Below are 14,964 nucleotides of genomic sequence, written 5' to 3'. Positions count from 1 at the left end.
GTGTATATATTGTGAATTTTTAAAGATTGGTGAGTTGGGATATGTCGACTGTGAGAGAAGGAGTAGGACGCACATTGCATCTTCTCCTCTCATGCTATGGATCCTATATAGATCCTGACTTTAGAGGACTTCATGTGGCCTTATGAAAATATTTGTTTACCTGGGAGATACAGTTATGCTGTATGCTGTTATGCAATATCGCTACGCCATTGTACCGGCTATAGTAAAACTTACCTGTACCTCTAACTAGCTGCACCTTTGACAGTATTGTATTGTTTGGTTGCTCCAGCCCCCATTACCACTAATTCACTACTCATTCCTTTTCCATCTTCGTCTTCAGCCGTGTCTGTCCCCTTCCTTCCTTACTCTCCTCCATGCTGCTTACTGCTGTATAAGGCTGCTTCTTCAAAGACACCTGACATCTGTGACTCATGCTCACAGAACCTTCTCCCTGAATCTTCTCTTGTGAATACAGTCGCTAAAAGCGTAAAAGAGGTCTTTAGTGGGGATCACCACTGGAGCCATGGACAGTGTCACTGCCAGGTTTTTTTTTTAGCTTAATACTGCCTGGTTCATCACTGTGAGTACAGCTGGATACTTTTGAATACTTTTGTGTATCATTACAATTCTTAAAATTAGAATTTCTTGCTGAGCTTATTGAACTCTTTTGTATCTGTTGTACTAACTTAATGCACAGGGTATATATGTGAGTGAAGTTGCATCCAAGCTTTTTTGGAGGCACTGGAGCCTCAGCCCCTTATATCCTTTGGATAAGTGAATCTAGTCCCTGTAAGGGTAGGGACTTTACTTTTAATTATATTTAATTTTATGAACAATACTAATTATACTAACTATGTTAACTACTACTTAGTACTCTAGTCAAACTTATTGGTACATTACTGTCTCCATATTAGCATATAATTTCTGGTACATTATTGACCATTACTATCCAGGAACATAAATGGTTTAGTTCAGCTTTTCAGTTTTTATAGAACTCTGTATGTGAACTCTAGTATTACCCGGTTCTACAGGAGCTCCGGGGGAAAAAAATTGAACTTCATAAGCTAATTTTTTTGACTATATGACCAACTGGTAACAGACTGAAACTGACCGCAGTAAATTTGCAGCAATTCTGTGCAGCCGATTTATTCTTTAATCTGTACTGAAAGTATAACTGTGAAACTTGCTATACCTTGACTGGCTTCATTGGAAAAAATCGTTAAGGCAGTTTTTGGGGTGGGGTATAAGTGCAGCGAGGCAAGATTAGAGATATACGCAATATCAGCCCCGGCAAGGGGTCCAGCAGAACTGTCTGGTTTTACTCAACAACACTCGACCACTGCCTCAAAGGATCAATTCTGAAAGTTTTTTCATCAGGTCCTTTTAGCAATCAGCGCATCTGAGAAACGTGTAATGAATAAGATAGGAGAGGTACATTGTGATCTTTCCCTGACTAGGCAGGACCTTCAAAAAATAATGGAGAGGATGACTGAAGCAGAACTCCGCATTTCTACCTAAGAGGACACCACTGCCCCTTTGAAAGGAGAGCTTAGCAATCTTGCCATGCAAATCAATACATGTAAACAGAAGCTCTCCGATCTTGAAGGCCATTTAAGCAGCAATAATGTTACGTTTGTGGGACTACCTGAAAGGGTTGAGTTGTCTAACCCTGAGACTTTCCTGGAAATTTGGCTGATTAATGGAAGAGAGGGTTATACCCCACAGTTTGTAGTAGAATGAGTACTTTGGCTTCCCCTTGAATTGCTGCAGCTGAGGGTCTACCCCAAATATTTATCAGAAAATTCTTTCATTATAAAGACCAGGAAGTGGTTCTCCAATTAATTAGACAACATGGCTCTTTATAGTATGATAATCAAAATGTAGCCATTTTTCCTGATTGTGCATGGAACAGAAAAAGGGTCCACAATTTATCCAGGTTAAGAAAAGGTTGCGTGAGCTGCAGCTCCCTTATTCTATGTTGTACCCTGTACTACTTTGCATTTTTGCAAATGGAAGAACATATTTATTTACTACTCCTAAGGATGCAGATAGGCTTGAGGACCGCCTACTGATAGGTAGAATGGTTTGTAATATCAATTACTTTTTGTGGCCCTGATTTGTGAGTAGAGTTGAACTCAATCCTTACTTCTATCAATAATAGAAAATACTGATTGTTTTTTCAGGGGTCTTCTGTTAACTTTTATCTTAGGATGTTCTGTTTGTTGGATTTTAATATTTGACTCTAATGCTCAATTAAAGAACTGTAATATTGCTGCTACTTGTATCATTGTCATCTAAAAGGTTAATCTGCTGGAGAGGTCCTGCTAATAGGCTTTGTCTCGTCTTTTCTTTAAATCTCTTTTCGGCTCAGTCTCAGGTGGTGCCTATAGCCAATATGGGTTTATTCTTTATTTTTTTCCTTCTTTATCTTTTTTTCCTGTGTAGGGGATAGGTAATACGGGGTTGGGGAATTTAGGTTCAGATAGGGTGCTAAATAGTTTGGGGTTAAGTTATAGTGTGGTTGGGACCAGGTTTATGGGGACAGGGGGTTAGGTAAATGAAATGGTATAAACAGCTACAGTGGGGATATGTATTATGATTTCAAGCACAATGTTGAGGAAATCAGTGTTTTATTAGATGTATTGTTTTATTATGTAATTAACTTAATTATGATGGTTTGTGTTGAATCCCCACCAAGGAAACTGGGATGACTGCTTGTAAATCTGGCTCACCTTAGATAATGAAGTATGAGTGATAATAATAGGTGTAAGAACTTGTTTCAGTTTTTGACCTGGAACGTTAGAGAAATGAATTAAAGGATCAAATGATCCCTTGTATTTAATCAATTAAATAAATATTATCCTATAATCTAACAGCGACATACCTAGTAGGAGGAAAAGCACTCTCACTAAAGAAGCCGTGGGTAGGATGGGCATATCATGCTTCGCATATTACACACTCCAGGGTACTGTCAGTTTAGATTCATAAACATTTTTTTTATTTTTTTTTCAAAACATTTTTATTGAAGATGTCCAGACATCAATCATACATTAAAGTTTGTTTCATAAAGAAAGAGAAGCATTCAATTGTAAATACAATCAACATACATGTACATAGATATTGTTAAATTTTTTATAGATTCTACTTTAGGAGGTTTGACAACACCTCGCTACATATATTCCAGGATATATATAACTGATATTAATATATTATAGGACTGTAACATGGAGCAGGACAATACTACAATATGATAACATTTGTGATGAGAACAAATATATCACCCTCCCTCAATGAGAGGAGTGTTTGCAACATTACAGTTACCCCTCCCCCAACCTATCATCAGGGTGCGGAGGGACCAGAGGGAGAGGACAGGCCCGCCCCATCATCTCATACAAAAATTGGAGGGTCTCGGAGAAGCACCCTTGTTTCATACCACAATGTCTGGTGAAAGCATTCATAAAGTTGGTTTCGTAGTTGGGAGGGTAGGATATTAATGTAGCTTTCCCAAGTCTCAAAAAATTTGCGAGTTAGGGTACTCTTCTGGAGAGAAGCCTCCAGCCAGTCCATTCTCAGTAGAAAGTACATCTTTTCTTTAAATAAATCGAGTGTTGGAGGGGCGTTCTGGATCCACATATGGAGGATCGATTTCCTAGCCGCTGCAGATATTGCCATAAGCAATCTTCTTCCTCCTACAGAGGCTCCAGTATCAGAAGGCAAAATACCCAGTATTGCCCATTCGGGAATGAGTGGCAAATAATTAACTAAATCTGCAGTTGCAAACCTCCATACACGGGTCCAGAAGGCCCTGATTATAGGACATGCCCATAAACAATGGTATAGATCTGCTTGAGTTTCACCACATTTAGGACACCTAGGAGGGGTATTCAATTGTTAGCGTTAACGGGAAAAAAAAAGCGCTCAAAAAATATTACCGTTTATACGGTAATATTGCGCGAGAAACGCGTTAATACGGTAGTTTACTTGCGGAATTTCAGCCGAGCTGAAATTGAGGGAGTAATTACCGTATTAACGCTAAGATTTTTTGAGCGCTCGTTTTTCCCTGTTAATGCTAACAATTGAATAGCCCCCTAGAATCAGCTGAAAGACCAATAATGTTTCGACGATGTGGTGAGAGGTAACCCCTGTGGAATATGTTAAGGAACATCTCTGCGTATATAGAAGCTTGGAAAAACTTTATCGAAGTGGTCAGCCCTTTTAACAACACCTGTTCTGTTAATTGGGGGAAATGGCGCAACCATCCACTCAGGTCCGAATTTATTTTAGTGTGATCTATTATAGTTCTCAGAAAAGCATAGTTGGACAAGATCGCTCCACTCTTGGAGGAAACAGCTAATAATAAAGTATCAAGAGGGTTATCCCAATCCACTGATGAGAAGAGCGATATCACCTTTCGGACATAATGCTGGGCCTGAATGAAAGAAAGACCACATGGACCCAAAAATGGAAACAACTCCAGTGCCTCCGCGTGGTGGAGTGGCTTTCTCCCAGTCCTGTTCAACAACTGTCCCACTGTCTGCAGCCCCTCCCTCTCCCACATAGTAAAGGGGCGAGCCGCCATGCCGTTCTGAAACGCGGGGTTTTTGATAAACGGTAAATGTATAGATTTATAGGGATTAAGATGAAGTTTATGTCTCAGTATATGCCAAATTTTCCTAACCGAGACAATAAGAGGGTTTTCAAGAGTATGAGGGGGCAACTCCTGGTCATGTAGGTGAAGAAAAGCCTTTAAATGAATTTCCGAAAGAATTTTTTTTTTCTACTGCTAAATTGGTAAAGGTGCTCTGATCCATTAACCAATCCTTCAGGTATCGCAGATGAGCTGCATGACTATATTGTACTATGTCCGGGAAATTTATGCCTCCATTAGACTTGGGTTGTTAAGGTTTAGTAAGGCTAATCCTGGGGCGCTTCTTTTTCCAAATAAATTTACGGGAAAATAATTAATTTTTTGAGCGTCTTTTTGTGTTTGAAGGAGTGGCAATGTTTGCAGTGGATATAGTAATCGTGGAAACGATATCATCTTCAGGAGGTTTACCCTGCCCAAGTAGGATACATTGAGTCGTTCCCAACCCTCTAACTCCCTTTGCATGTCCGTTATGACTTTGCTAATATTAAGATTGTAGAGAGTGGCCATGTTCTTCGGGAGTCGGACCCCCAAGTATGGTATTGACCCATTCGCCCACTGCAGCCCGTGTGACCGAGCCCACTGAGGCTCCGCCGGACCTCTCCCCAAATATATTGCCTCATAAACATTTTTAATCTTTTACTTCAAATAGATCCTTTGGGACGCTTTGTGTTTATTAGGAGTATTACTAATTAATCCTTAATAACAATAATCAACCCTATCCCGAAGAATTGATCTGGCCCTTGTTTCTCAAAAACTGCTTCCTGCTGTACTAGAGGTGGTATAATTGACATAGGGGGATATCCGATCATTCACCTTTAGTACTATTCTTGGACTTTAACCTCCCTAAAGGTCAGGCATTTTGATGGCCTAGATTTGGTAGCTCAATGGGAGGGTTTTTTTCTCTGTTAATGCCTATTAGACACAATTGCCGATTCAGTTGGTTGCTGTTAAGGCATATTTATGTGGCACTCTGATTAGTAGTGTGGCCCGAATTAAGCAACAATCTTGTTCAGGAACAGAAATGCCAGAAGCTAGAACAACAGTATTTGCTGTTGTGGTCTGAGACTAGAGTAAAATGGCTTACAGGCCAAAAAGAAAGGATAGATTATCCATTAGAAAAATCCAAGCACAAATTTAAGAATATAGAACATAGATTTTAAGCTTGCGAACAAGGTTCTCTTACCTCTCTGTCTATATGTATTACCCAGTATTGTTTTATTAATGTTTGTTCCCAATTGTAAAGCGCTACGGAATTTGCTGGCGCTATATAAATAAATGTTGATGATGATGAAGAAGCTGCTCAATACGTGGAGGCAGTTAGAAGAGGAACTTTAAAGGCAGAACTAAATACCTAAGCAGATCTGATGGTCAGCATTTGGTGTTTTGTTTTAAATTAATTACTTTAAAAACCAAGACTTGGCATCTATTTTGACAGTGTGTTTCTCATAGTGATCTGTTGATTTCTGCTTCCGCTCTGATATTTGTTTTACAGTATATATGTATTTTACAGTGTTCTTCACATCACCTGCATTTCTTTAACTTATGAAATATAGGCACTTGGAAGGGCTGACTGTGGATCATTAGTGCATAAATCTTTCAAAATTGAGACTTTAACGCTAGAGAATTTGTCTTTTTTTATAATTATTTGCTACTTATCTGGAGTTTTCGTATCTGGGTCTCATTAGAATCTGGAGCGCACGACTATCCTTGTGGATCCTTGTATATGCATATTTATTACATTAGATAACACAGGCATACTCACACTATACCCAAATAAAGTACACAGATTTAGGGTATCCTTTTTTGTGATATCATTACCAACATGAAAATAGCATAGAGGGGACCCCATGTTAAATTACCATTATTTACTATTGTGTCTAATTTTTCCCTACATAATATAAATAAAATTAAAATAGACCAAAAGAAATTACTACTTGGCTGGAGATCAAATATAAAATTAATTTGGGTAAACTGCGCAAGAAAACATTACTCGTGTATAGTTGAAGTTCTGCATAAGTGTGATTATAGTTCTAATCATGAAAAACGTGAAAAGATTGTAGATTTTACAAGTAATGTCGTTGAAATATTAAAGAAAACGACTACAACCAGTGAATGGAAACTCTTAATCATCCTTTCAGTAGGACGCATCACCACCTTAATGAGGTGAATGTAATATGCCAACCTAGTTCACTGATATAAGGGATGAAATGACAGATCTTGTTTACAGAAGATATCAAGAGACATTCAATGTCTATAGTCGTGTTCTTTGTTTTTTTGTGTTTTACGGTCAGTAATATTGTATATGGTGATTAAGTGTAATCTTCTAAATTACAGTCATGAATGAAAATGTAAATTTTGCTGTTAAAGGATTTGATATATTAGAAACTTAAATGGGACTTTTTCAATATATTGTGTTAAATTAAATATGATTGGCCTTTGCCAGTTAATATGAAAAATGTACAATTTTCAATATATATAATGTATTATTTTTATGCTTCTTTTAAAAAACTTCTTTACTAAGTTGGTGTGTATGGAGAGCTTTTAGTCATTATCTAAACCTCGTCATGAATTGCAATAATAACATCTGAAAGCAGAGAAGCATAGCAACACAGCAAAAAACAAAATGGTGAAAATTTAATTTAAAATAAATGTTGTGCAGGTAACTGGATAAAGAGTTGCTGTAGCCCATAGCAACCATTTAGACAATTGCATTTGTGTTCTTAATTGCACTAAACAAATGAGTGAATCTCGTTGCAATGGATAACACCTCCATGGTAATAATGTCTTGTATTCCGGAGGTATTCATATGTTTTTGAATGCCTATTTGCACTATTTTTTGTGTATTCACATTTACAATATATTTTTCTTTTTTAGGCTCATGCTTCATTCGGACTGATCAGCTAGATGGTGAAACAGACTGGAAGTTGAAAATTGGTGTGAGCTGTACTCAAAGATTACCAGCTTTAGGAGTAAGCATTGGCTGTATTTCACATGTCCATTTCTAGACATTCAATGCTTCTTATATAGAAACATGTTCTTGTAGTGCAGTTAGACATTGAAGTTAATTTGTTCTAGGTGAGTGATTGATAAAATGTTGGATTTCAATATTAATATCTGTTTCTTAGCTGATTTTGTATTTGGTGGTGCCTGAGATTCAAACTATAAAACTGCAACAAACTAATGAATTCTACCGAACAGCTACAATGTTGTTTTGTGTATAAAGGATGCTCAAATTTAAAAAGTAACCAGATCTTTACATTGTGTTTTAATCAGGCATTCTTTAAAATCATTCTCATTCATAGATCTACTCATTCTACAAAGCTATGTTAAGCTGTAGTTGACTAACCTCTTGAATCTCCGAACTGCTAAAATGTGTGATACCAAAATATGTCCGCATCCTCTCCAGCACACTGATAGTTATCTGACAATTACATCCATGTGCTGCAGAGCATTGGCCATTTTCTTGTAGAAAAATGGCCAACGCTCTACAGCCCTTTCTCCTCCTCAGTGTTTTCTCAGGATATTTGGGTAGTAAGATTGTCTGTGAGTGTGTGTTCTGTTATTGTAACATAGTAACATAGTTGATGAGGTTGAATAAAGTTACCTGTCTATCAAGATCTATTTTGGATCTCCTGTGATCCCTCTCTTATTTTAGAAATTAATCCAGATGAAGCAACCGCCAGTCTGTTTCAATCTGGTAAAATCTCTCCTGACCCAATATTGCAGTCATATTTTTCCACTGGATCCACTACTATCCTTCATTTTATTTAACGATCATAACCGTGGATACACTTTTCTGCTAAAAATTTGTCTAACCCTTTCTTAAACATATCAATTGAATCTGCCATCACAACCTTCCCTGGCAGTGAATTCCATATCTTGAGTGCCCTTACTGTAAAGAACCCCTTCCTTTGCTGGTTGTGAAACTTGTGTTTCCTTTTTCTACAATTAGTCCTAATAATGTTTAGTCATTTTAATAAATTAAAGTTTATGTGTATATAGTTATCAAACTTCCAGGTCTGTTTATTATTGCATTACATTATTATATGTTAGTTTATTGATGTGTCTATACTGTTAATGCTGTGATATACAAGTATAGGATATATTATCTAAAAAAATTCAATATTAAATCAACCTTTTATGGACTTTTTCTTTTAGAAATTAATAATTAAAATTAGAATAATTGCAAATGTAAAACTGCACCAACATACATCTTATCTCAAAATCTCAATTCGACCTCTCCGCTCTGATGAAGAACTTTTTATTTGAATAGACACTACTGTAATGCAAAATATATAATATATACACACACAGTGGTTAAAGTGGAAGTGGTGGTTTGAAAAAAATGTTGTGAAAATTGATATTCTGTGCTTGTGGAACATCTCATTCCAAATCCATTGTCATTACTATGGAGTTGGTCCCCCCTTTGTAGCTATAACAGCCTCCATGCTTCTGAAAGGCTTTTCATTAGATTTTGCAACATGGCTATGGGGATTTGTGAGGTTGGGTGATCAGGCCTGGCTTGCAGTCAATGTTTCAATTAATCCCAGAGGTGTTGGAAGGGGTTGGGATCAGAGTTCTGTGCAGGTCAGTCAAGTTCTTCCACACTAAAATGAGGAAACCATTTTCGATGGACCTCATTTTGTGATGTGGAAACTTCCCCAAACTGTTGGAAGCACACAATTCTCTAGGTTGTCATTGTATGCTGTAGCATTAAGATTTCTCTACAATGGAATAAAGGGGTTTAAGGCCAAACCACGAAGAACAGTCCCAGACCCTTATTCCTCCATCCACCAAACTTCACAGTTGGCAGTATGCATTCGGGAAGGGAATGGCCCCTTGCATCTGCCAAACCCAGATTCGTCCATCAGACTGCCAGATAGTGAAGTGTAATTCGTCACTCCAGAAAATACTTTCTGCTTCTTCAGAGTCAAAAAAGTGGTGTGCTTTATACGTCTCCAGATGATTTTTGCCATTGCTCATGGTGCTCTGAGACTTGTGTGTGCTGCTCGGCAGTGGAAATCCAATCCTTGAAGCTACTGACTAATTGTTCTTATGCTCACGTTGCTTCCAGATGCAGTTTTGAACTCGGTAGTTAGTATTGCAAGGGAGAACAGACTATTTTTACGTGCTTAAGTATTTGGCGGTCCCATTCTTCTTGAAGGAGTGCTTCATTCAGAACCAGTTCTTGCATATAGTGAAACTTGGCGATCATTAGATCAGCCAAGAGATTGTCAGCTAGACAAGCAAGATGGACTAATTTTTTTACACTATTTAGGGCCTGATTAAAACTGCTCCGAGCATGGCAAGAACCGGACCAAATGCCAGTGAACGCACCAACATCTAATTAATCTTTGAGCGCAAAGGACCTATGTTGCAGCCTGTGATTTCAGGGGCTGAACAGGGAAGGGATTGAGCGTATGCACACAGTCAGTGTACGGTAAAGGCATGCCAAGATTGACCACAGGCAACAGCGTCCGATTCAAGTTTGGGGATCCCAAAGGTACATGATTTTCTGTCGTATCACTTGCCCCAGCTACAGATTAGATGTAAGTGATGATTATTAGCGATGACGGTTGCGTATGCATGCTGTAACATGTTTTTGCAGTCAGGAGCAACTGTAAAAATGCATTTTATGTACTGTAGACACTCTAATGAATGTATTTTGTGTGCTTGCAACGACAACTGAAACCTTTTTTTAATGCTTTTTCATTAATGACTATTATTAACAGATACATTAATAGTCTTTTATTTTTCCTGTGCATTCTTTTGGGACTTTATATACCACATTTGTATGGAACGTATCCTGTAGTGTATTGTCTGTTACAGCAGAGCGCACCTAGACACATATTCATCAGGAGACTTATCTTTACATGCGCTCCTGTTTGAATATGGACGTGTGTATGCCCGATTTTACGTGTGTTTTTATAAAAAAAAACACACAATACTTTAGTTTCGCATGCCTTAATGAATGAGACCCTTAATATTCTAATTTCTTATGAACCAGGTTCCAGGAATGGAAAAGTAGACATTCTGTCGCATAGATCTTTTGACCCTTCTTGAGATATTGAGCCTGTTGCTACCATTCTTTCAGGAAACAACATTTTAGGAGTGAATTAGCCTGATTTCTTAAGTCTTCCTAATAAAAACATCCACCTAACCATGCATAATGGTTATTGAACCTACACTTATCGACATTTAATTCCAGAATTGGTAAGAGTGGAGGCACTGTACTTCATGATTCTTTGCCTGCAAGCCACCCTGGGGTCCTTAAAACTCAGGAACTACTGTCCTATTCTTCTTGGTGGCGAACTACCATCAGTATCTCCTCAACTTTGGAAATCTCTATGACGCTTGTGCAATGAACAAGTCTGTACTTACTTCTCTGATGGGTCTGCTTAATCTCTTCCCTGGACCTTCAGGACCTTTGAGGGTCTCTTTTCCAGGGATTTTAATTTTGAATTTCCCAATACCAGAGGAAAAAGTATTATTTTAGTGGTTGTAGATAATGTTTCTAAAATGGCTAATTTCACTCCCACAAGTGGTCTTACCACTGCTGAATAAACAGCTGATTTTGTGATCCAAGAAATGTTATGTCACCATGGCATAGTAGGTTAAATGGTTTCTGATCAAGGAGTTCAATTTACCTCACAGTTCCTTATGCTCAACAGTGAAAATAAACTTAAACTTGTGTTCATGCACAAACAAGCTTTTATGCATTATTAGTTATCTACAGGAGATTTTGCTTATAATAATGCTTCTACCAAAGCCCATTTTTCAAAAATGATGTATATCATCCAGCTTTTGTTCCTGGGCTCCCAATTGCCATGTCTATTCTAGCTGTCATTGAACAACAGCTTAACTTAAGGAACCAAGAGCTGATTTATTTAACACTCCAAGAGGCTTGGGTTCCTTTGATAAAGACGGCTGATACGCACCATAAAAATTTCTCTGATTAAATTATCTGGAAGTTAAGGTCCTCAGTATTATGAGATTAATAAAAATGCACCTTTTTTTCACTCTACTGTATTGAAGCCCTTTTGTCTGCTCACTTGTTTTAGTAAGTGTTGATGGAAAACATACAGGTGGTATTCAATTAGGTTTCTGGTCCACGGTAACGCGCATTACCATGAAAATTGCACAGTATTGATGGTAATACGGTACCGCAATAACGCAGATTTTCCTTTGTAACCCTATGGGGTGTGCATGAAAATCCACGTTATTGCTGTACCGTGGATTGCCTTTGCGGCCCGTTCCGATGTGTTACCGCGGACCAGAAACCTAATTGAATAGCCCCCCACAGTATCTGGTACAAAGGGTGTTTCAGGAATTTCCATCATTGTTTCCCTATCAAACCATGAAAAAAGTATGCTGAATATTTTTTGCCGTCCTGGAATTTCAGCCAGTAGAACCATGTGTCACAATAGTCACTAAACCAATCAAAAGAGCAGAGAATCAGATTGTCCATATACCTATAAAACTCACTGCGGGTGAGCCATTCTTTTAGAGTTTGAGGAGAGGAGGGTCTCCAATGTACAAGAATCACTGCCTTTGCGACACTTGATGTTTTAATAGGGATTTTTTATACAAAGAAATTGGAAGCTTTGTCTGATTCAATGACCAAAAACCTGGGTCTTCTAGTACTTCAGATTTCAGAATTTCTTTTGAAGTAGCAAAGACTCCATCCCAAAATAGCCTTAAAGATGCACATTCCAACCAAATGTGTAATGGTGTCCCAATAGCCAGATTACATCTGCAACAAGTGTTAGAGGTCCCATGGTACATTTTAGCGAGCACATTAGAACAACGATACCATCTGGAGAGGACCTTATACTGTGTCTCAAACACCAAAATGCTAAATGAGCTAGCTTGGGTAATCTGAAAGATATTGTTCCAGTGTTTCCCTTGAACCAAGTTACCCATATATTTTTCCCAGTCTTTTGTAAACTTCCTTCATATGTTTAATTTTGTTTGGTTTATTCTTTTTAAATTTTCCATGGTTAGCTAACGAGGGCATTTAATCTCATGTATGTTACACTTTGTAAAATCGGCTGATTTAAGGTTGGAATTTAGAACTTCATCATCATCATCACCATTTATTTATATAGCGCCACTGATTCCGCAGCTTGTTCTTCGCCGGATTGTGTGAGAATTATTTCTACTTAACGTCCATATTGTATGACAATTTGTTTGATTGCCCTTTATTTACAAATTTGTATATTTTAAATATCTATTTTCAATTAAAATTTATTGCAAAAAATGAAAAAGAAAAAGAAAAAAGTGTGCTTGGTGAATGTCCCTCGGGAAGGGGAAATAATGTCAGGAACCTGATGGAGCCCTGATCGGCAGCAGTCTTAAGATTTCACCTGTGGCCCCCAGCTCCTTCCTGCTAGCTATAGTGTGAAATTGCTTTGTTATAGCTTGTAACACTTGTTTAAAATGCCTGCTGATTTGTATAATGTTTTATTTTAACTTCTTAATGAGATTTAATGTAATGTGCAGCCATGTTGTTGGTTAGAGGGCCCGACTGTGGTGTGACCTCAAACCCTGGATTCTGTGCTGCAGTTTTATCTGACTAACTCGTCTTGTTTTGGTTATATGTGTGCTTTGGATTGCTTAACTATGCACCACTGCGTTCATTGACTTTAGTTTGTTCCTCATTCATTCTATTACATTCCCCCTCATGAAATCAGCTAAACCAAATTTTATTTACTTTTGCCTATACTTTACAGGTTTCACAGGATGCCCATGCATTGTTATGTACAGTATATAGCTAAATCCTTGTCTTTTTTGTTATTGTAATTTTATGCATTATATATAGGGATATATCTCTAATGTAAAATTAATGTTCAGTTTGTTTTTTTTATGACTTAACCCTTTTTCTCAGAGGCAATAAAGACTCCCTTAGCGTAGATGCTGTTGAGATTGGATCGAAACAAATTAGGCCTATTTATATGTAGTATGAGTTGTGATGGTGTGTGTGTGTGTATGTATGTATGTATGTATGTGTGTATATATATATATATATATATATATATATATATATATATATATACATACATACAAGTTAACCCGTGCATGATACTCATGCATTCTAGTCAAATCAAGCTACTTAAGGTGTTAAAAAGGTTCTTGTCATGCATTTGGGCCATAGCCCAGGCCTCCTCAGGGGAAGAGCGTTACTTCCCGACGCAAGCGCCCTTTTTTAACATGGTTTTGTCCACATGTCACCACCTCATCATTTTTCTCCATCACCTCATCCTTCATCTTTATCGCCACATCTATCCAGATGTCTATCCAGACACAGGGATCTCTCTCAACGGTCCTGAGTATCACACTCCTCTCGCTCTGTCACCCCCGGCAACCACCAACCACTCCCAACTGTCACCCCCGGCAACCACCAACCACTCCCAACTGTCACTTCTCCTTCAAGAAATATATATATAAATATATATATATATTTTTAAAATCTTTATAAACACTTTTAACAATTAACAAATTAAATTAACAAATTAAAAACATCTTAGTATACCAAATTTCAGCCCTTTCTGAGTTTTTTTTCCACACACACACACTAAGAATTTAGTAGGTCAGTGTATAACTCCGCCCAGCAGGTGGCGCTGCAGCTTGTTTTTTTTTTACCCACACACACAGACAGACTAGCACACGCCACTAGGCTTTTATATTTTATATATATATATATATATATATATATATATATATATATATATATATATATATATATATATATATATAATTATAGAATGATGTAGGTACTTCTCACCTATGTACTTGGTTTTCAATGCTTCCACCCGAATCGTGATTTTCTCTTCTGGGGAGTGTTTTTGCAATACTCCAGTAGAGATCCAAGAAATCCCTTGCTCAATACTAACACACTGTAACACACTGTGTGCTATGGAAGCCAAGCATGCACATTTATGGAACTGGAACCACTAAATGCAGTTTTTGTGATTTTGTAGAAAAATATACTTTGGCATAGTTTGAAATATTAGTGAATAATACAATAACAAGGCTGCGTGGATGAAAGTAGAACACCAGCTCCTAGCTCATTGTTTGAACAACAGGTTAACACAATAACTCTCAATAAATCAATAATATCAACAACATAAGACATAAATATTAATTGTCACAACCTTATACACTTGATAAATATATTAGATGCTAACCTTACTGTCTCCAGATACCGGGAATTATCTCAAGGGGTGTATGTATATATAATTAGTTATATCTCTATTATATACTTCCAAACACACACCCGGCAGCACTGAAACTCACCACACAGATGGAGCAGTGCA

The 14,964-nt window shown here is 37.5% G+C and overlaps 1 protein-coding gene across 2 annotated transcripts in view; it reads left to right on the top strand.

Annotated features, from left to right (window-relative positions):
• LOC142158866 (putative phospholipid-transporting ATPase IIB) overlaps positions 1–14,964 on the top strand; it is a 272,638-nt gene that overhangs the window by 90,446 nt on the left and 167,228 nt on the right. For both annotated transcript variants that reach the window (XM_075213200.1, XM_075213199.1), the window contains exon 8: positions 7,523–7,617. In XM_075213200.1, the coding sequence (XP_075069301.1) occupies positions 7,523–7,617 (95 nt within the window). The remainder of the gene's footprint in view (positions 1–7,522; positions 7,618–14,964) is intronic.

This window comes from Mixophyes fleayi, chromosome 5 (assembly GCF_038048845.1).
Source record: "Mixophyes fleayi isolate aMixFle1 chromosome 5, aMixFle1.hap1, whole genome shotgun sequence".
NCBI classification, from domain to species: Eukaryota; Metazoa; Chordata; class Amphibia; order Anura; family Limnodynastidae; genus Mixophyes; species Mixophyes fleayi.
This window is presented reverse-complemented; position numbering and strand designations above follow the sequence as displayed.